At 32.8% G+C, this 21,376-nt stretch overlaps 1 protein-coding gene across 1 annotated transcript; it reads right to left on the bottom strand.

The window, feature by feature from the left end:
* Nucleotides 1-6,889: 6,889 nt before the first annotated feature.
* LOC143264669 (uncharacterized) lies at nucleotides 6,890-8,593 on the bottom strand. The gene has a single exon (XM_076532866.1). It carries the CDS (start codon nucleotides 8,591-8,593, stop codon nucleotides 6,890-6,892), a length of 1,704 nt encoding a protein of 567 aa, XP_076388981.1.
* Between the last annotated feature and the right edge of the window lie 12,783 nt (nucleotides 8,594-21,376).

The following is a 21,376-nucleotide window of genomic DNA, read 5'->3' as shown; positions in this document are numbered from 1 at the left end:
AGACTACGTTCGAAAAAGGATCCTCAGAAAGGAAAAAGAAAAAGCAAATTAAAACAAATACATCCGATAGAGAAAACAGGAGAAAGAGAGATTGAAACAAACGGGAGCTGTGAAACACCTCTTTTCCAACAATCGAATGGATTTCATTCGGGTTCAATCCCATTAACGAACGGAAATTAACGAAATTGTTTATGCTACGGATTATAACAATGGCAGTAATAATTAGTCCTTTTCGTTGACCAACCATTACGGTCGTAATTACGATTGAACGTAGTTTCACTTAAATCTGAAATGTTCGAAAAAGAATAAAGAGGATGTACACGAAAATTAATTTTCACTTTATTCGATTACTACAGTATGCTTTTCATTTCGTATCAAATTTGACTACTTATAGAATTATATGATATACATATATATTATAAAAAGCATATAAAGTTCTACAATATATATAAAGTAAAAATGTATAACATTATATAATATGAGGTCATCCCATAAATTCGTGCCGTTTTTCGAGCAGTTATATATGTTAAGATTATTTACATACCTTTCAGTTTCATGAAAAAACGTAATCACCCTCTCTTTGTACGACTTCTTCCCATTTTTCTGATAGGGCCATTATTCCGTCGCGATAAAAGTTCTCGCGTTTTTGTTTAAAATAATTTTACAAGTTATTTTTGAGGATTTCATTATTTTCAAATTTTTTATCCATTAAAAAATGTTGCAATGCTCTGAATAGGTGGTAATCAGATGGGACAATGTCTGGAGAATATGGGGGATGTGGTGAAATTTCCCAATTGAATTCGGACAATTTTTTTGTAACGTTTTTGGCGACATGGGGTTTAGCGTTGTCATGATGGAAAATGACGTTCAACTGCGACACCATCCCCATTTTTTTTAAATACCTATGAATTGTGGTCTTAGGTATTTTCAGAATGTTTGACATCTCTTGAACTTTCAAACTTTGAGATTTTTCAACAAGATCCCGAATTTTATCTTCGTCTGTCTGAGAAGGACGCTCGGAGCGTTCCGCGTCTTCTAAAGAGAAATTACCACCTCTAAAACGTTGGAACCACTTCCTACAGGTGCGAGATGAAAGGGCATTTTCTCCGTACACAGCACATATGTTTTTCGTAGCAATTGTTACAGAACTTCCTTTCCGAAATTCATATAACATGATGTGCCGAAAATGGGCACGCATTTCACTCATGACTTTTTCCTCTTAAAAGTCATTGGCTTCACTAAACTACGATCTTATACCAACGAAAATCTTCTCTGGACTGTTCTCGAACAGCTACGCTCAAGTGCATTGGTCCCTAAATGCCGTATGTTTATACATCGACACTTGAAATGTATACACAAAAGTCGGCACGAACTTATGGGATGACCTAATATATTGAAGTCGAAAGTATATGTATAATACACATATACAATTGTTTGACACACAAAAATGAAAAACAAATTATAGCGTGAAAGATGTTTGAATGCGAGAAGAATTGCGCGCGAATAAATGAGAGCGAATGACAACGAGCAATAGGTAAGGTATGTATGATTGGATGAGTGATGTGCGAAACGGGAAGTGGAAGGAGTGTGCGTGAGAGCTATAAGAAGGCGAGAAGATTGTAACCAGCGATCAGTGTAAAACTACAAAATACAATTTATATTCTAACAATATAAAATTATATAATATGTTTAGATTAAAATATATAAAAGTACATGTACAATGAATTACAATTACATTTACAATTACAATGTTTAAAACTATATAAAATTATGTCACATATAAAAGTTAAAAACGTATAAAATTTTACAATGTACTGAAATTAATATTGATATTAAAATAAATATAAATATTAGGTTGTCCGGAAAGTTCTTTTCGTTTTTTTAATAGGTGTTAAGTTTGAAATATTTTGCGTTCAGTGTATTATTCTTAAGTAATATATAATCCGTTCTGTTCTACCACCCTTCTGCCATCTTTCTGGAAGCCTCATAATGCCACTTTTCCAAAATTCTCTTGGTTTACTGTTAAAATATTCTTCAAGACCGATTTTTATTTCATTAATTGATGTGAATTTTTTATTGCGAAGAAAATTTTTTAGGGAAAGCAACAAATAATAATCCGATCACGCAATGTCTGGAGAGTATGGGGGATGTGATAGAACATCCCAATCGAAGTCTAAAAGTTTCTTTCGCACAGGTAAAGAAATGTGTGACCTCGCGTTGTCATGGTGGAACGCGACACCACGTCTATTCACCAATTCTGGACATTTTGTAAATATAGCTTCCCTAAGTTTTTCGAGTTGCACGCAATATTTCTCGTTGTTAATTGTTTCCTTTGGTTTTTCATCGAGGTAGGCCTTGATAAGATCGGTATCAGTGGTGGATGGACGGCCGCTACGAACTTCATCTTTAAGATTGAAATTTCCGGCTTTAAACCTCCTAAATCAATTACAGACATTTTGAACTGTTATAGAATGATCCCCATAAACATCACAAATCTCCTTTGCGGTATTTCCAGGCGTAATGTCTTTTTTAAAACAGTAAAACATGACATGACGCAAATGCATCTTTTGATCTTCCATCTTTCACAACGCGAAAAATACGGGATTCAATTTCTACTGATGCTTAAAACACTCCTCTTGTAGTGCCAGAGAATGACACTGGACCAAACAATTGATTTTGGAGTGATCTGGATGTTTGTTTACTTAAGCACAACAATGTAAAGCCTCGAGCGACAAACGCGAAAAGAACTTTCCGGACAACCTAATATATTGATATTAAATTGTAATATTAAAATTAATATGAATATGACTATACACAGAAGTTAAAAATGAAAAATGTATAGTATATAGAATTATGTAACACATAAAAAATAAAAGTATATAGAATCAATTATGTTTGTTAGTTACTTACTAACTTACTAACTTGAATATTTAATAGTTAATATTCTATTTTAGTATAAAATGAGAGAACAATTCAATCATTATATCAAAATATAAATTAAAACAGCACAAAATAGTGGAAAAATAAAGTGTTTCTTATTTGAATAACACTACTTTCATTATAACCATAATTAAAAATGTTAAATAGTCTATATTATCTACTGAAAGGAGCAAATTAAAATTAAAACAAGAAGCGAATAAATTTCGTACAACATCGAGGAAATCGAACTTCCACTTACGGCTTAAGAAGTTCCATTTTAACAAGTATTTTGCCTCAAATCGTGTTTAGAAACATTCAAACAACTGAACTTTGTGTTTCTAACTTCAACGCTTCTCGTAACTTGACATACCAATGCTCTGTTTTCTTCCCTCGAAACTCCATTGTCACTTGTTATTCCGTAAATGGTTTCGATTTCTTCGAAATTCCCTTCTCGCTGCAATTTCCATCCCTTTGTCGTAAAGTTTCGCTGTCTAACTTCTGCGAAACTTCATCAACTTGTTTCAATCGCATTGAGAATCTACCGTTCTTTATTTCTACTGGAACCAGTACGCCGATAAATAAAATTCTCTTCGAAACATCGCCACGTAATTCGTAACGTTCAGTTTTTAATTTCAATTAAATTCTGTTTGTTTACTAAAAAATATTTATTGTTCACACTTTAAATACGTATACAGGTGTTTCCTACGCTCTTTTGTTGAAAAAAGGGTGAATCTACATGAAATAGGCCAAAAATATACAGTAAAATTTTTTCATAGTGATAAATGCAACAACTTTTCTTTGATTTCAGAATGAATGAATGTTTTAAACAAATAAATCTAATCATTAATACTAAAGTTCGCTATCAATGATTTTTAATGCAATGAATTTAATTGATAATAAGGGTACACATAAGCAATAAACCTAATAAAATAAAATAAAGTGACAAACCTATCTTAACGACATTAATAATTATATCTGTTAATTTATAATATTTATTTGCTACAGAATTAAGAAACAATTTGTTGATTTTATCATTTTCTACGCTGTAAACAAAGAATTTTATAAATACTTGAAAAATGTCCACATTCAATTTTCTTGAAAATAAAGTCATGTACGAAAAAATTTTATTCAAGATATTAACATGTGTTAATATTGTTATACACAGTAGTAGTGTATCATGTTAGTAGGTAATAAATTATATCATTACAATTTGAATAAGTCTTTCAATTTTACGAAAAATGTTAAAAATCCTGAAAATTTGTAGTGATCCTAAATCAATAGCCAGGGACTATATTGCCATTTTCATCACGACTACAGCGTGCTTCAGTGTATGGAACTAAATTGTTCGAAAATAACGGTTTAGATGCAACATAGAGAAAAAGGTATTAACGATCGATGAACATTCTATTCCTGTGTCTAATCTTCTCTTTGTTTGGGAAGAAGTTCCTGCTTTGATGCCTACGACAAGGGAGATTAATGATCCCGCTTTTCCCATTATACCAGCCATCGATTTGTCCAGGGAACAGAGATTGGTTTTGGTGTAATAAGAACACGTTGTTCGCTGTTGTAGTTATACCCTTCATTCTCTTTGATCCGATCTCTATTAAAATGGAGTGTATGTACTGAATGTAGCAATAAACGTTAGCGAACAATGTAATAAAACAGCGTATGGAAGTTCGGAGAAATCAGACTTGTATTTCTATTCTCAGAAACATATATGTGTATGTAATAACGAATAATTGTGGAATTCAATGGCGGAAGAAATTTAAATATTTTAGTAAGGTAAGAGCACCAGTAGTTGACACTTTTTTCAAAAAAAGTAAATAAATAAGGAAACCACAAGTTGGAATACATCAAACCTTATTAATCTGTGTACTGTCACCCTTTAGTGGCTTAATTACGAACTAAGGTGCATATCCGTCATTCAAAAATGTAACATAATAGCAACTGATTAATCAAACTTGCGCACGACTCTTACGATTTTTCAGTGTTGTCTTAATAAATCGCTAAGGATTTGTTTAAAATGTAAGTATTACAAGTTTGTATTATTTAATCATTGTGAGTAAAAAAGGCATTCGTTTATGTTGTTTGAAACTTAGAAAGAGGCTTATTTATTAAAATTGGCAACAAATAATGCTAAATTATCTAAATACACTCCGTGTCAACTACTGAAACTTGTAATGGTCTATTATTCAGTAGTTGACATGTGGTGTCAACTATTAAATTACTACGTATCAACTACTGATTTTGTTCCTCTGTCAATTTTGAGATGCCTCCTACGAAGGGTAACTTCAGAAATTATACAGAAAAGACTATACAAGCAGTTGTGGAAAGTGTCAGGCTCCATAAAATTCCGAATAAAATGGCAGCTAGGAAATTTGGTGTTTCGAGGGTAACTTTAAAATATAAGGTTGAAGGCAAACATCCAATTAAAAGAAAAATGGGCCCAGCCAGAGTATCGACTGATGCAGAAAAAAATGCAATAAAAAACTGATATGAGGATACCTCCGATATGAGGAGTGTTTGAACTGTTCATATTAAATTTTTTATTATTAATCCTTCATATTAACCCTTAATTATTAAATATTTTTTTGTAAACTTATTCAAGAATAATCTTTTTTAAATGTTCAAAAAAATTCTGTATTCACACATTATCAAGACTAGTTCATTAATTGGATTTTCTCCCTATGTTAACTACTGAAACAAGAGGATGTCAAGTACTAAATTTTCTGTTTTCGCTGGGTGTCAACTATTGAATCAAATATTACGTTTAGAAGAAAAAAAGAAAAAAATTTACAACCGCCATCAGGAATGAATACTTGTTATAATTTAACAGAAGCATAGTTTGTGCAGCGACTGCTAATCATAAATTTTCCATAAAGTGAACTTAACCTGTGCTATGTGAACAAATAGACAAAAAATTCTTTAAAGTGTCAATTACTAATACCTTTACTTTACTATTTTGTTAAGGAACTTTGATAATATTTAAGAATAGTTTTATCTCGTGTCTCGACCGTCACGAAAACAAACATGTCGATCGTCATAATACTTGCAGTTCAACGGAACGTTAAACGATTTTGAATTCCTACCAAATATATGGTACACAGCGGTTCGCCGTCGAAAGCAGCCGCGAAACACGGTATCGGTCGTAATTTCAGGATCGCTTGCGAAAAATGTGGTTTCTTTAACCAGTAAAGAATTTACTCAGAACTGGAAAAGCCTGTAGATGCATTCAGAGCTCGACATCAAGCCCTCGATCTATGGATCGATATGCAACCTGGCTTGGTGCATTTTGTGAAATGTCATTTGAAATTCGTACGTAACTAATTAAATAAGAAATATAATATTTATTAATGGTAAGTTCTTAACTAATTACTGTTTAAAATATTCTTGCATAACAAAAGATTTAAAGTGAGCAATTTTTTTTTCGTCAAACATCTTTTCATGGCTCACAGAATTCTCAAAATTGAATTGCTTTATTATACTTTCAGTTCGATGTAAACTTTTCAGCAGCAGCATTCTGTAAGTTTTAATTTCCGCTTAATATAATAGTAAATCACTATAACGGTGCTATAATGAACTGGAAAACGTAGTTTTAGTACAACTATAAAAGATGTTGAGAGTTCCAGTATTAATGTCATAAAATACTGGAATGTTCATTACTAAAATTTTAGATCTGTAACATTTACTGCAGTTCTTTATGCCTGTGGAAAACGTTTCCTAACACTGTCTGAATTTTCGTAGAATGTTTCCTAAAACATCTACACAATGTTATTAAATTCTACAGTTAGCTTCTGGAACATGAGCAATATTTTTTATTGCTCAAAGAACAGTAATGTTTTATGAAGATTGTTATTTTTTTTTTATGTAGTGGTTTACAGTCGCATCAACTGCCAAGGTTATTAGCGACTGTTGACCAGTTTAGGAGGATAGGGTTATGATCGGAAGTGGATGATCTGACATCACTTTTTTACAGTTGGCTGAGGATTCCTATAGTTTTGCAGAATTTTAATAATGTATCTTGGTATGCTGTTGAAATGGCTGCTTCAGTGAGGTTCGTGATGTTCAGTCTTCTTCTGGCGTCCTTATATTTCCTGCATTCCAAGATTATGTGTCTGATCGTTATATTTGTATCACATGTATCGCACTTACTGGGGGAAACGTTTTCTAGTATATATGAATGAGTTAATTTGGTGTGTTCGGTTCTAATTCGGGTTATTGCCACTTGGTATCTTCTATTGTGTCTGAGGTTCGTTTTTAGGTCGTAGAAATTGTTGAGCTGTTGATGGACTGTGCTGGCTTTGTATTTTTTCCATGTTGAGTTCCAAGACTGTTCCAGTAGTGTCGCGACATGTCTATTGATGTCCGCAGAGGTGTTTAATATTGGCTGGTTTTCGGTGATTGTGGTCGTTGCGATTTTTGCTTGAAGGTCTGCCATGGTGTTTCCATAGATATCCATGTGGGAGGGAACCCATGCTATGATTATAGTTTTGTTGTCATCGATTAGTTTATTATATTTTTCTTGAATTTCTAAATGCATTTCTGTGGTGTATTTTATGTCTTGAGTTTTCCGGATGGTGGAGAGGGAATCAGAGAAGATAATGAATTTGGACTGGGGAGATCTGTTGATAAGGTTGAGTGCTGATAGGATAGCGTATGTTTCGGCTGTATGGATACTATTGTAGGGATGTAGACCATAACTGGATGTTTCTTCCTGGGTGAAGACGGCGGCTCCGGTTCCGTGGTTGTTTTTTGATCCGTCAGTGTAGATGTGGGTAAAGTCAGGGTAGTTACTGCAGAGGGCATTGAATATTTGTTTGAATCTCTCCTTAGATAGGTTTTCTTTTCTGTAGATTTCCAGTGTTGTATCAATTTCAGGTGTCTGTAATGTCCATGGGGGTATCTTGTGCAGTCTGGTTTTTTCCATATTCGGGAGCTTAAATTGGAGTTCTTCCAGGTAGTTTTTAACTCTCTGGTGGAGCGGGAAATTTCCAGTTTCATACTGTGACTGGTGTGTGACATTCGAAAAAATGTCTGAATGGATAATTGAATTTGTGGATGTTAATGCCCTTACAGCGTATTTTAAACTTAAAAGTTTTCTTCTATGATCAAGAGATGTTTCTCCAGCTTCAATTAGTAAGCTTCCTATGGGAGTTGTATGGAAAGCTCCTGTCACTATCCTCAGTCCTGCGTTATGAATTGTATCGAGATTTTTAATGATGTTTGTCTTCGCTGAGTTGTATATTACCGATGCGTAATCTATTTTGGATCGAATAGTTGCTTGGTAGGTTTGTAGAAGGACAGCTTGGTCGGCACCCCAGTTTTTGTTTGAAATTGCTTTAATTGGTTTCAATCTTTGCTTGCAGATGTTTATAAGGTGTTCTATATGGTTCTTCCATGTGAGTTTGGAGTCAAAAAGTACACCGAGTATTTTGGTGCATATGACGAATCTCAGTATATTTGTACCCAGTTTTAGTATCGGTGTTCGGGATTCGTAGTGCTTAGAAAACAATATACATTCGGTTTTGTTGGATGAGAATTTGAAACCATTTTTATTAGACCATTCGTAGAGTTCGTCGAAGGCCATTTGGATGAAATATTGGCTGGTATCAATACACTTCCCTTTGCATAAAATGGTAATGTCGTCGGCGAATATTCTTGTTATAACGGGCATTCTGATGATTTTGCCTGCATCGTTGATGGCTAGTAAGAAAAGTGTTACACTTAACACTGAGCCCTGTGGCACACCATTCTCGATTTCTGTTTTTTGAGACAGGGTACTATTGTAGCGAACTTGTATGGTTCTGTTATTAATGAAATTTTTAACGAAGTGTCACATGTTGCCAGTAACTCCTATTTTTGCAAGATTGTTTAGAATTTGATGCCTCCAGACCATATCGTAAGCTTTTTCGATGTCGAGGCTGACAACGAGTGCGTGTTGGTTGTTTGCAAAAGCTTCTCGGATGTGCGTTTCTAAACTAACTAGATGTGACGTAGTGGAATGGCCTGCCCGAAATCCAAATTGATTGCTAGAGATCAGTTTATTGTGCTCGAGGAACCACTTTAACCGGGCATTTATAATCTTTTCCAGTATTTTGCACAGATTGCACGTAAGGGCGATTGATCTATAACTGTCGGTTTTAGTAAGGTCCTTACCGGGTTTTGGTATGGGTATGACAATAGCTTCACTCCATTTTTTCGGGAACATATTGTTTTCCCATATATAATTATAAATAATAAGTAGTGTTTGGATTCCTATTTCTAGTAAGTTTTTAATTAGCTTATTGGGAATATTATCGGAGCCTGGACTGGAGTTTTTTACGGTTTTAAACACTTCTTTAAGTTCAGATAACGAGATAGGAGTGTTGAGGTATGAACCATGGGAATTTGTTGTTTCTGCAGTTGTTTTTCCCTCTTGAATTGCTTTCAGCTGTCTAAAATCATCAGAGTAATTTTCGGAGTTAGAGTTTTTTGCAAAAGACGATGCTAGCGCATTAGCAATTTCTTGTGGGTCGGATATTATGCTATTGCCATTATAAATTAGAATTGGGTGCTAGATGTTTTCTTATTCCCTCTCATTGCATTTATTTTGTTCCAAATTTCCTTGATATTTGTGTTACTGGTTAAGGTTGATACATAATTGGTCCAGCCGTTTATTTTGCTTTCCTTGATGATTTTCCTGGCCGTTGCACGCAGTTTTTTAAATTGGATTAAGTTCTCTTCTGAAAAATGTCTTTTAAGACGATTAAAGGCTCTTTTGGAGTTTCTTAGTGCTTCTTTGCACTGATCATTCCACCAAGGGACTGGATTTCGCTTTTTTGGCGGCAGGCTTGTTCCAATTGCTTCGTTGGCTGCTTCAATGATGACGTTGGAGAGTATTTCAATGGCAGAATTTATATCATTCATGTTATCAAGAATATTGGATTGCTTAATAAGGACAGATATTCGGTCTTTGTAAAGTTCCTAGTTTGCCATTTTGAAATTCCATTTTGGCGATGGCGTGTAAACGTTATGCATACTGGGGAGGGATTTAACTTGAATATTGATTGGGAAGTGATCGCTATCATTTAAATCTTCCATTACTGTCCAGTCGAGATTGTGGGCATAGTTGGTGCTACTAAATGTCAGATCTATGCAGCTAAAGGTGCCATTAGTGGAGTTGAAGTGAGTGTGGCGGTTTGTGTTGAGGAGAGTGATATCGTCGTTCTCTAGAATTGTGCCAATTTTACTTCTACGGAGGTCATTTTTGCTAGAACCCCACAACGTGTTGTGGCTATTCAGGTCTCCGAGTATTAAAAACGGTTTCGGTAGTTGTGAGATAAGGTCATTGATCTCGCTTATTTGAAAGTCATAGCTTCTTGGAAGGTATATGTTACATATGCAAAGTTTAATTGGGGAGACTATTTGAATGGCAACTGCTTCTATATTTGTTTGTAGTTGAATTTCAGAGGTCACTATTTCATTTCTGATGTATATAGCTACTCCCCCGCTAGCATGGTTACAGCTTGTACAGTTTTTGGCAAAGCACTTAAAGTTTTTAATTTGGCCTACGTTATCATTTTTAAAGTTAGTTTCTTGTATGCACAGGGCGAAAGGTTTATGGAGTTTGATCAGTAGTTGTATTCTTTCTAGTCGTGTATAGTAGCTGTTAACGTTCCATTGTATTATATTGTTCGTTGTTGTGTTGTTAATTAAATTTGGTATAGATATAATACGGAATTGATATAATACAGGGGCTTGTTGGTTTTTGTTTATGGAGCGTCGGAGTCAATGTCTGAGGACCAATTTCCTGGATTATTAGCAGTCGGTTGCTCTAATAGTTTTTTATTTAACCGGTGTAATCTGTTTTTGATGCCGCGTTCCTTGATTAGCGGGTGTATGGCCACGAGCATTTTTATTAAACCGAGTATGTCACCTGTGTAGTCGTGGGCAATTTCGAATGGGTTGGGTGCATCAAGAGCGTTTTCCAAAAAACTTTTAAATTCTTGATAGTTGAGGGTATATTTTTTATTTGGGTCTTCGATTTCTGTTTTTGCTGCTTGGAGCGCTTCTTCTAGTTTTAGTGTCGTTATGAAAGATGGAGCGGGAAGTATTAATCTTTTTTTACCTGTTGATTTTTTATTGATAATGACTGGTGCAGGTGTTTTAAGACTTGTTTCCTCGGGGTCTCCTGTTTCGGTTGTAATTTCAGACGAAGTATCTGAGAGCTGTCTCTTTTTGCGAATTGAATTTTCTGTTATTTCGGTTGATTCAGTTTCCATAACGGTTTCTTTGTTCGTCTGTGCTTCCGTAGATAGAATCGGTGTGCATGGAATGTTTATTGTCTTAATTGGATCGGTGTCTAGCGTGTCATTGTAATTTATTATTGATTTCGGTGTAGTGACAGGTGTTTCAGACGTTACGATTTGTTCGTCAGTTGTCGAGGTGCTGTCTGTTGTTGTGTCGCGTTCGCATGTTTCGATGTTATGAGGACATTGTTTGGCAATATGTCCCTCCTGCTTACAATAGAAGCAGTTTAATTTGTCAGTGGTTGTAAACATACGGTAGGCTGTATCTTCAAAATTAATGACGAACGAGTCCGGTATCTTTTGGCATCTTCGGGGTTGACATAAATTTGTCTACGGAAACTCAAGATATGGGCGTATTCGGGGTCGGTCATTCCTGCTTTTAATTTTAAGTATGTCTTCAATGGATTTGTTGGGTATGACTGGTGAGACGTTAGAGAAAATAATGCGCTCTGCTGGTCTAATCATGGGTCTTATTTCTATTTTGGTGTTATTGATTTCTATCGATTTGTGATTTTTTGTTAGGGTAGTTACTGTTTCTTTTTTGTCAACATAGATGCAAATTCTATTGTTGGAGATTCTGGAGATGTATTTAATTGCTTTAGGACCTATTATTCTGCCCACTGCACATGCGTATTCTTTAATAGTGGTACCGTCAATTGCCGATAGGATTATTGCTTGGTCTTTTGTAGGGAAAGATTCTGACTTGGTGGCGTTAGCATATGAGTTTGTTGATTTGCTTGTACTGGCCTGGTTTTTGTCGGTGGATTTGATGGTGGTGGAGAAACCTGCGTTCTCAGCAGCTCCATTTCCTTGATGGTTTTTAGATGTTTCCATGATCAGTGAGTGGTGGTCACACATAAATGAGACACAACACTTATAACTTCGCCGCGAGCGGCACTGTAATTTCACTTTTCACGGTTGATTTGGAACACGCGATCGGCACTATAAACACGTCTAATCACTTAGGCGGTACGACCGCGAATGAAGATTGTTATTTGTTCTGTATATTTTGTTACAATTTTGGATAATTTTAAACAATGAAAGATTTATTTAAATATATATTAAGAAACTAAGAAAATTTTAACTAAAGTTATTATTATGTCATGATTTTAATTTGTCTTATAAGTAAAATAATAATAATAAATATTTCTATGACTTCATAAGCATTTAATAGATTTAATGAATATTTACATATTTGCATGATTAAATGATTATAATTGTTTATTGAATAAATATTTATATACTTACCGGATTAAATATTAATAATTATATATTTAATAAATGTTTACATGTTTATATGATTAAATATTTGTATTTATATATGTAATAAATATTCACAGATCGACATGGTTAAATACTTCTATTTGTTTAACAAATATTTATAGGTCTGCATGTCGAAATGCTTTTATATGTTTATTTATTTGGCAAATGTATATACACTTACAAACTTAAATATTTATGTCTAGGAGGAAGAACTATCTCATTAAAACGATACGTTTTTGTATGCCATGGCCATCGAATTTCGACCACGTACAAAAATTTCACTTTTATGGCTGTAACGTTGTCATACATGGAAATTCGTCCTAGGTCATGCAAAAATATTACTAAATACGTTAATAATGATATACATATACATAGCAATTCGTTATTGTAATAAATTGTGTGAATGATGAGCGATATAGGGCCGTGCGAGCATTTACGCTGAACTCGAGTATCGACAGCGCGTGAGGTGAAATTTAAATACCATAGAAAATGTTTGCCCACTCAAAAGACCAGTTTACAACTCTCCAACCGCATTATCTGAGTTGAAAAGAATTACAGATATTTGGGAAAATAATGAAGATATAAAGCATATGGGCAATGTATACGGAGCAAGCCATATACAAGTTGTGGCCAAAGCAAAGAGCGCAATGTGTTAATAATGTTATGTATAGTAGTAGTGTATCATGTTAGTAGCTAATTTGAACCGGCCTTTTAATTTTACAGAAAACGTGTAAAATGCTGAAAATTTATGGTGGTCCTAATTCGACAGCTAGGGACTATATTAAATCTTGCTATCTTAACATTTTTGAAGGACGTTTTTGAAATATTACGCTTTCTGTCTAAATTGGTAAATGCAATAGAATTGAGAATATGTACAACAGATTTCTAGAAGGCACTCTGCTAAAGTGAAATAAAGTGCTTCGAAACAACTACTTATCTTGCCAGGTTATAACGCAATAGCGACGACAAGAGCATGAACGGCTTAGATCGATTTGCTGGAAAATCGTAAGTGTTCTAAATGCAGATGAATTTTACACGATTTAGGGCCTGATATATCTGGACTCTAATTATATCTATGTATCTAAATATCCCCAAATATAATGTTTAATGATATCTAATGATACCTAAATATCTCCAGACATACCACGATTTCGATATCTTTATATATTCATATATACATATATTCATATATACATATATTCATATATACATATATTCATATATACATATATATAATAGATTTGTAATAAAATTCTCTTCGCTTTTTGCCATTATGCAAATTTGAATAAATTAGAATAAGGTTATGAAAAATTTTTTTGTTATAAATAAATTGCATTTTACAAAATTCGATAACATCCCGTTATTATACGCAAAAAACCATACAACTTTCCTATTAGAATTTTTAATTTATCTTGTACAAAATAGGGCGAAACTTTAAGGGGTCCGTTTCACCCCTTAAACCTGCGCCTCAGCCGATACAAAAAATACGTGTCTCTTATTTTTACCTGCTTAATAAACGTACGAAGTTTCATCAAAATTGAAGGGGGACTCTTCCGTGTCTTTCCTTGTAAGTTCAATGTATAAATTTAAGTATACTCTTCACTAGTCAATAATGTGTTGAAATAAAAAATTTTCAAATGATCATCAATATTAATGTGACCTAATATTTTTGCTATCATTTCAATCTTTTATTAACATTTAAAATATATACATATTTCATTGAAATATCCTGAATGGTGCTAAAAATACTTGGGAGTGTATATATATATAGAAAACTAAATTGAGCGGCGATAAAGCCTTCATTGTGCAAAATCAAAATGATGTCAAATAGAGTTGATGCATGATTGACTCCGGAAGTAAAGACATTTGAAAAATTTGCTGGTTAGGTTCATTTTATTAAATGGATCCGAATATTCTTTTTATAAGTGAATCCATTCTTCGGAATATTCTATATGAAGAAATATTATTTAAAAGCTAGGTATTAAAAATAAATTGTGTTTAATTTCATTCTATATAAATATATTTTGTAATATTACAGTATGGTACATAAATATACCAACATGCTTTATTTTTATTAATACGAGTTCCCGGCTGAAAATTACGGCCAATATTTAAAAAATGTTAAATCGTAGCGTGTAAACAACAAATTATGCAAAAAAATGTGGCGTATTAACGTAAATATTCGGCTGCTTTGCATAAAAACTAATTTTCAGACGTTCCATAAATATAGAAATCATTTTTAAAAAAAACTGTTTTATTGCGTCTTATGTATAAAAATATGAAATTTAATAATTTATCCTATTTCTACCGCCACGAATTATATGGAAAATTCCATTTAGCACACTGACAATTAGATTTTTTACTATATTTTCTCATATATTGTTCCACGCGTTAGCTATTGCAAGTTTTAATTGAACTATATTTGAATGTGTGCGATTATTGGAAAAAGTCGGTCGTACGAATATTCCCCATAAATTCTTTATAGAATTAACGTCAGGATAACGCGCGAGCCAATCTAATAACGGAACGATATTTTCGGCAAGTCATCTTAATGCATGTGCAGATTTATAAACCGTGCATTATCCTGCGTGAAAATTAAGATTTCGCTGTGGCGTCTTCTTCAATAGGACTTTAAATAATTTTCTAGTGCATCGTTATAACCATTACCGTTCATTTTGTAGGAAACAGATGCTATGGAGCTTTTTTCGTGAACCGAAACACGGCCAAATCATAATCGAGCCACCATCGAAGTTGCATTTCGAAAAATATTTCGCATCTATATGGTGCCAATACGAATTAAAACCATCTGCTCCACCTAAATTGAATTTTCCCCCTCACTAAATATAACCTACAAAATATAAATTGTAACTACAAAACATTTGTTTCTTATAAAATAAATATTTTTACTAGAATTTCGCAATCGGTACTCATGTTTGCTGTAGTGAATTAAAGTCTCACTGATTTATCTTCGTTTTTCAGCCATGCCGATATTATTTTCGCCCTAACAATGTGCGGAGATGTTAAAATAGTTCTATGGATAATTTTTGCAACATTTAATTTGCAATTGTCTCGCAATTGAATCAATGACATTGACGAGTTAAGAGGTATGCGTAAAATCTTATTTCGAGGACACACTTTTAGAGGGCAATCTGAACGCTCCTTTTCTTCATGATTATGTCCTTCACTAACATAATTGACAATAGCACTTTTTGTACGACCTACTTGTTTCGTGATATAACCTTTGCCTTCAATGGGGAAAGCATCGATCATGGCTTTTTCTGTCTCTGAAAGTTCTTTTGTACACAGCACTTCACTTCTGAACCTTTAACCCCTTAACCTAAAAGTTTTTCGGCAGTTACGTCAGTCAGAGTTACCTAATTACTGTAAAGATAAATATAGAACTTTGCAACGTTAAGTATATTTTGGATTTAGCGATTTTCAATTATGAAAATTACCATTGACCGAATTCAAAACTCGATTCTTATGCAAATACGATTTAGGTTTGTCATATTTCAACTATAATGTGTGTCACAAGCCTGGCTCGTTAAAAACAACATTTGTAATCTCACAAATATAAAATAAAAAAAAAGGAAATATAATGAATTTGTTTATTTACTAAATTCAACTAACGTTAATATAACAAGAATATACAACGTTAGGTTAGTATATTTATAAAATGCATGAATAATTTTACATAACCTTAATATTTATGGTAATAGGGCAATTTTATATTACACAATTTATTCTTTACAAGCTACGACTTAATATTTAAGGAATACTGACCATCTGTAAAAGTTCAGATTGCGGATACGAGGGTTTAAATATAGAGTTGTAGTAAAAAATGCACTCGGCATTAATTACACTATTCTTTAATAACATCTACTTTTCAGTAACACATCGAAAACCATCTGAAGCCAAATTTCAGTTCTAGAATTATAACTTTATAATACCCTTGAGAAACGGATTCGAAAACAATCTGCTCGGAATCAAATATAAACAGCGGCGAAAGGTAATCAAGTTTTCAGTTCTCAAGGTCCCGAAGGAATTCTTTGTGCGGTTGTTTTATTCTCACGAGATTACCAGCTTTCCGAACATTTCCCTTCATTTCACATTATTCTAATTTATCTTATGTAGAAACTGAAATATTCATAATCACTCGAGAAGACCCTTGCTAATTTTGTATTCACTGATTTAAAAAGTTATGAAGGTTCATTGGCTGAAGAAGTGGAGCATTCGCAAAATTATTGGAAATTGTGAATGGCATTTACATTTTCAATTCTGAAGTGAATTTAGATGGAATCAGCCCTTGAATCATATGGTACCCTGAGGTTTTGATATAATACGTTGCAAACTTTGTAGCGCGCCCCATATAACGTAGATGTATGTTGCTATGCAGCGCAACTTTTTAGGTTATGTAGGCACGATATGTATATCTTCTATATAATTCAATTGAGTGATCTTGGACAACTTTATGTAGCAGGAATTTTAATTTAACACTGAAGTAATTCACTGTTTATCATCAAGTATCAAATTTTAATTTGTAATTATAGATACGATTATACAAGTACTATAAATATTATAGACTTATAGGCAATTTTTAATTAGGTAATTATAGATTATAGACTTAGTATTATAGATTTATGTGTATTAGGGGGATTTATATGTAATTTGGAGATTTCAGGGTTTGGGGGTTTGGGGATTTGGGAATCTGGGAATTTGGAAATTTGAATATTTGTGAATTTGGAAATTCAGAAATTCGGAAATTCAGAAATTCGGAAAATCAGAAATTCGGAAATTTAGAAAATCAGAAATTCAGAAATTCGGAAATTCAGAAATTCAGAAATTCAGAAATTCAGAAATTCAGAAATTCAGAAATTCAGAAATTCAGAAATTCAGAAATTCAGAAATTCAGAAATTCAGAAATTCAGAAATTCAGAAATTCGGAAATTCGGAAATTCAGAAATTCGGAAATTCAGAAATTCAGAAATTCGGAAATTCAGGAAGTCAGAAAGTCAGACATTTAGGAATTTAGAAATTTAGAAATTTAGATTTCTAAGTTCACGTTTTAATTTTCTAAGATCGCACACAATTTGTGAAACGTTCTTAAAATATAATATTAAATAAAATACATGCATTTAAAATTATCCATGTTTTTATTATTAATAACATCATTGGTAAGATCTAAAGTGTTAATAACATCAGATCCTTTATAACAGATTCACGTCACATTACAATACTAGCAATTAAAAATATATACTGCATATTGTATACACTACAAAATAAAAACACGACTAATAATAAATTATTATTATACATACATATATGATATCGTACAAATGATTTATCAACTTCATTATCTGTTAACAAAATTTATCTGCCTTATCTCAAAAAAGTTGTTAAGAAATACTGAATTAAACTCACCGTTCATTATCTGTGATTGCATAATCACAATATCCCAGAGTACTACTCGGCGCCATTATCTCATGTTATTTCTTCCTCGCTAAAAATATCTGATTATCGATCTATGTTCCTTTCATTCGCGTAATAATACTTGGCACATTTTATTCACCCTTCAATTTTCAGCAAGACCACTAAAGCTTGCTGTACGAATGAAATTCCTTCGTTGTGACTTCCTTTGGGAGTCGAAATATTGTAGCTCGTCTGCAGGAAGCCGTAGAACGGAAATGGCGGACTCTATTGTGGAGTTTTGGATAACGTGGTGGCAGTAGATAATTAAAAAGAGATCTGACGATGACGTGCAACCTCGACGAGGTCACGGATTTAAAAATTTCAACTGAAATAAATGAAATAATTGCAGGTTCAGCGGAAGAGCGTTTCGATTCAATTTATGCCGATTTAATTAAAAGGCCCCTCTACTGAGCTACACATCGTATGTTTCTATTGCTTTCATCATTGTTTCTATTATATTAAGTTCGGTTCAGAAACTCAATGCTGAGATTAAATATTATATGTTCGTACTTTAGTGCGATGTAATTGAACTAGATTAGATCAGGTTAAGTTGCTTAATCTTTTACATAAAATCCAGGTAAACAGGGATAGGAAATTAGATCTTAATATCGTTAGATCCTGATATCCATGTATTTCGATACTCTGAAACCAGATATCCGTAGATTACGAATTTCCTAGACGCAAATATCCCCAAATACCAATATCCTTAAATCGCGATATCCCTAGATTCTGTTATCCCTAGATTGCGACATCCCTAAATCCTGATATCCCTAGATCTTGATATCCGTAGCAGGTTTTAATAATCCCAGAATCAATTAGTCGTATACTTTGATGTTCCTAAATTCTCCTTTTCTTAGGCTCAGATATTACTAGTTCCCGACATAGCTGGCTCCCAATGTCCCTATGTTCCGATATGCCTATATCTTGATTTTGAAATGTTCACAAATCCCAAAATCGCCTAATATCTATATTCTCAATTTTGTAGTTAATCCCCACATTATGAAACCTTCAAATGTCTCTAAATGTTAACTAACGAAAATTCTTTTCGTTGTTGACTAGCAATTTTTCCCTAGGGCAATGAGATTTGATCCTGAGTATAGCGATTTTGTATCCAGATCAGTAGAACGCAGCCGTCTACATTGCGCTTGAACGGTTAAATAAATCAATTCAGTCAAAATATTTTTGATGAAAACATTTTGCCAGCTTTGTATCGAACGATGCGTTCCGCGACAAAAATGTTTAAACTACAAATAAACTATCGGTGACCGATTTATCTGTTGTTATTGTTATTGCAAAATTGTGTCTGATTTATATAAAATTATTGGGAATGCAATACCGAAAATGTCATTTATAAAATTTGATTCTTTATAAGATACAATTTTTTTGTGAAATTTACTTTTTTATACTTTCAAGAATATTTAACAGTCATTATCTTTATCTGTAAAACTATACGTAAAAGGTTTCATATCGGCAAAATGAGAAGCAGTATTACTTCTTAAAATCTGACTGACATAAGTAAAAAATAATATAAAGTAGCATAATCGATAATAATGGAACAGGCGAGACGACCTTAATTCAATAAGAAAAGAAATAAAAGAAGAGTTGGGTTTTTTGTACTTGTTTTCCACATCGTAAATCGAATTTATTCGCACTGTGTCACAAAAGCTGACCTAACTTCACGACATTTGATTTAATAGTGAAAGTAGAGGATAAAAAATGATCTCCGACCACTTTCGTCCAAGTTAAATCTGCTTTGTCTCCTCGTGTCTCCATGTTACTGGCCAGAATTATTAATATCAGTTACTGCCGCAATGCGCAGAAGTTGAAACTGATCCAAAAGAAGGATTAAGTTAACGATCCTTTCTATCCGTAGTGCTAACTTTAAGTTTAGTAATACGTGGTTTGAAGAAACTTTGTACGTACAAGCAGTACTTTTAAGCAAGACTTTACTTTCTATGTGCTACCTTGATCTCTTCAATCTACCTTGTTTTAGAAAATAGAAACTTTTGTTTAAGATTCTTTTATCCTCATTTTTCACTTTATCCTTCAGTTCGAAATTGATATTATATTATCTCTCCCGTTTAATTAGTAGAAAAGTGTAGGGTATTTTCATTTGAGTGAATAACAAATTTTAATTAATTATTTCATATTAATTTAATATTTGATTTGATTTCTTCAATTTCTCATTTTGTACGAAATCCATATGTCCATTGGGACATTGACTTTTTGTGTATCGTTTTGCTTCATATTTCCAATTCGACGAGTTATTTCATTTTATCAAATTGGTTAGAAAAGAATGTAAGATAAAATTTAATTATGGTGAAGTGAGGTAAATGCAGACTGGTTTTTATAAAGTTCGTATTTAAACGTAAGTATTTTCAGTCAGCTATGAAAATACTTAACGCTGTCGATATCGAACGCTTTGCACAATTATTACTATTTAATTAATATTCACTAGGACCTTAATTTTCCTTGTACATCTTGATTTTGATAGGAAATTGTTTAAAATGTCAACTACTCTGCACTTTCCCCGAAAATGAGATTAGAGTATAACTTGAAGTTAAATACTTTGAAACTTTATTTCATATGCAATGGGGCAAGAGCAGAATTATTAACAAATCTGCTATAAAATGCTTTTTACTGCATTATGCAAGTACTCTATACTGCAAACAAGTACTCTTAGCTGAAATATAAAAGGGGACATAGTGAAACAAAACAAGGAAACAAACATACTAAATGGAAAAATTTCGCTCATATTGTAATAAAAATAGCCTGTATACGCACTTGTCCCATTTACGAACTTACCCCACTTCACCTTAATTAATAATTTTATAATATTGAAATTTGAGAATTTAAGAATAAATGATATGCAGTAAATTTGTAAATTTGGCGAGTCAAAATTCTGATGATATGAAGAATAGAAAAATTAGAAATTTGGAAATTCTGAGAATTAAAAAATGAGAAATTTAAGAAATTGAGAATTCGAAAATTTAACAACTAGAAAATGAAAAAACTGAAGAAGTTGAAAATGTAGGAATTTAGAAAATATTTGATAATTTGAAGAAATGAAAATGTAGAGAATGTAAAAGTAGCAAGGTAAAAATTTGAAAATGTAAATATTTTAGAGAACTTGATATATTTTAATAAATATTAAATAATATTAACATTTAATGTATATTATTTAATACGTATTTTTATAATAAAATTATACAATGATATTATTCAGTATTAAGTTATACAGCAATAAGTAACTTCGAATATTGATCTCAAATTTATCTCTCGCTACATTTGACACATTTCTACCTAGAATTGGAATACATTTATCGTAGTGCAATTTAATAAACGCGATCTGTCGTGCATAGTTAGTTCTAGCAATTATACAGAAATATATGATAAGTGAATCATGATATATCGTATCGTTAACAAGGTCTCTCGGG

This window comes from Megachile rotundata, chromosome 6, assembly GCF_050947335.1.
Source record: "Megachile rotundata isolate GNS110a chromosome 6, iyMegRotu1, whole genome shotgun sequence".
Lineage (NCBI taxonomy): Eukaryota > Metazoa > Arthropoda > Insecta > Hymenoptera > Megachilidae > Megachile > Megachile rotundata.
This window is presented reverse-complemented; position numbering and strand designations above follow the sequence as displayed.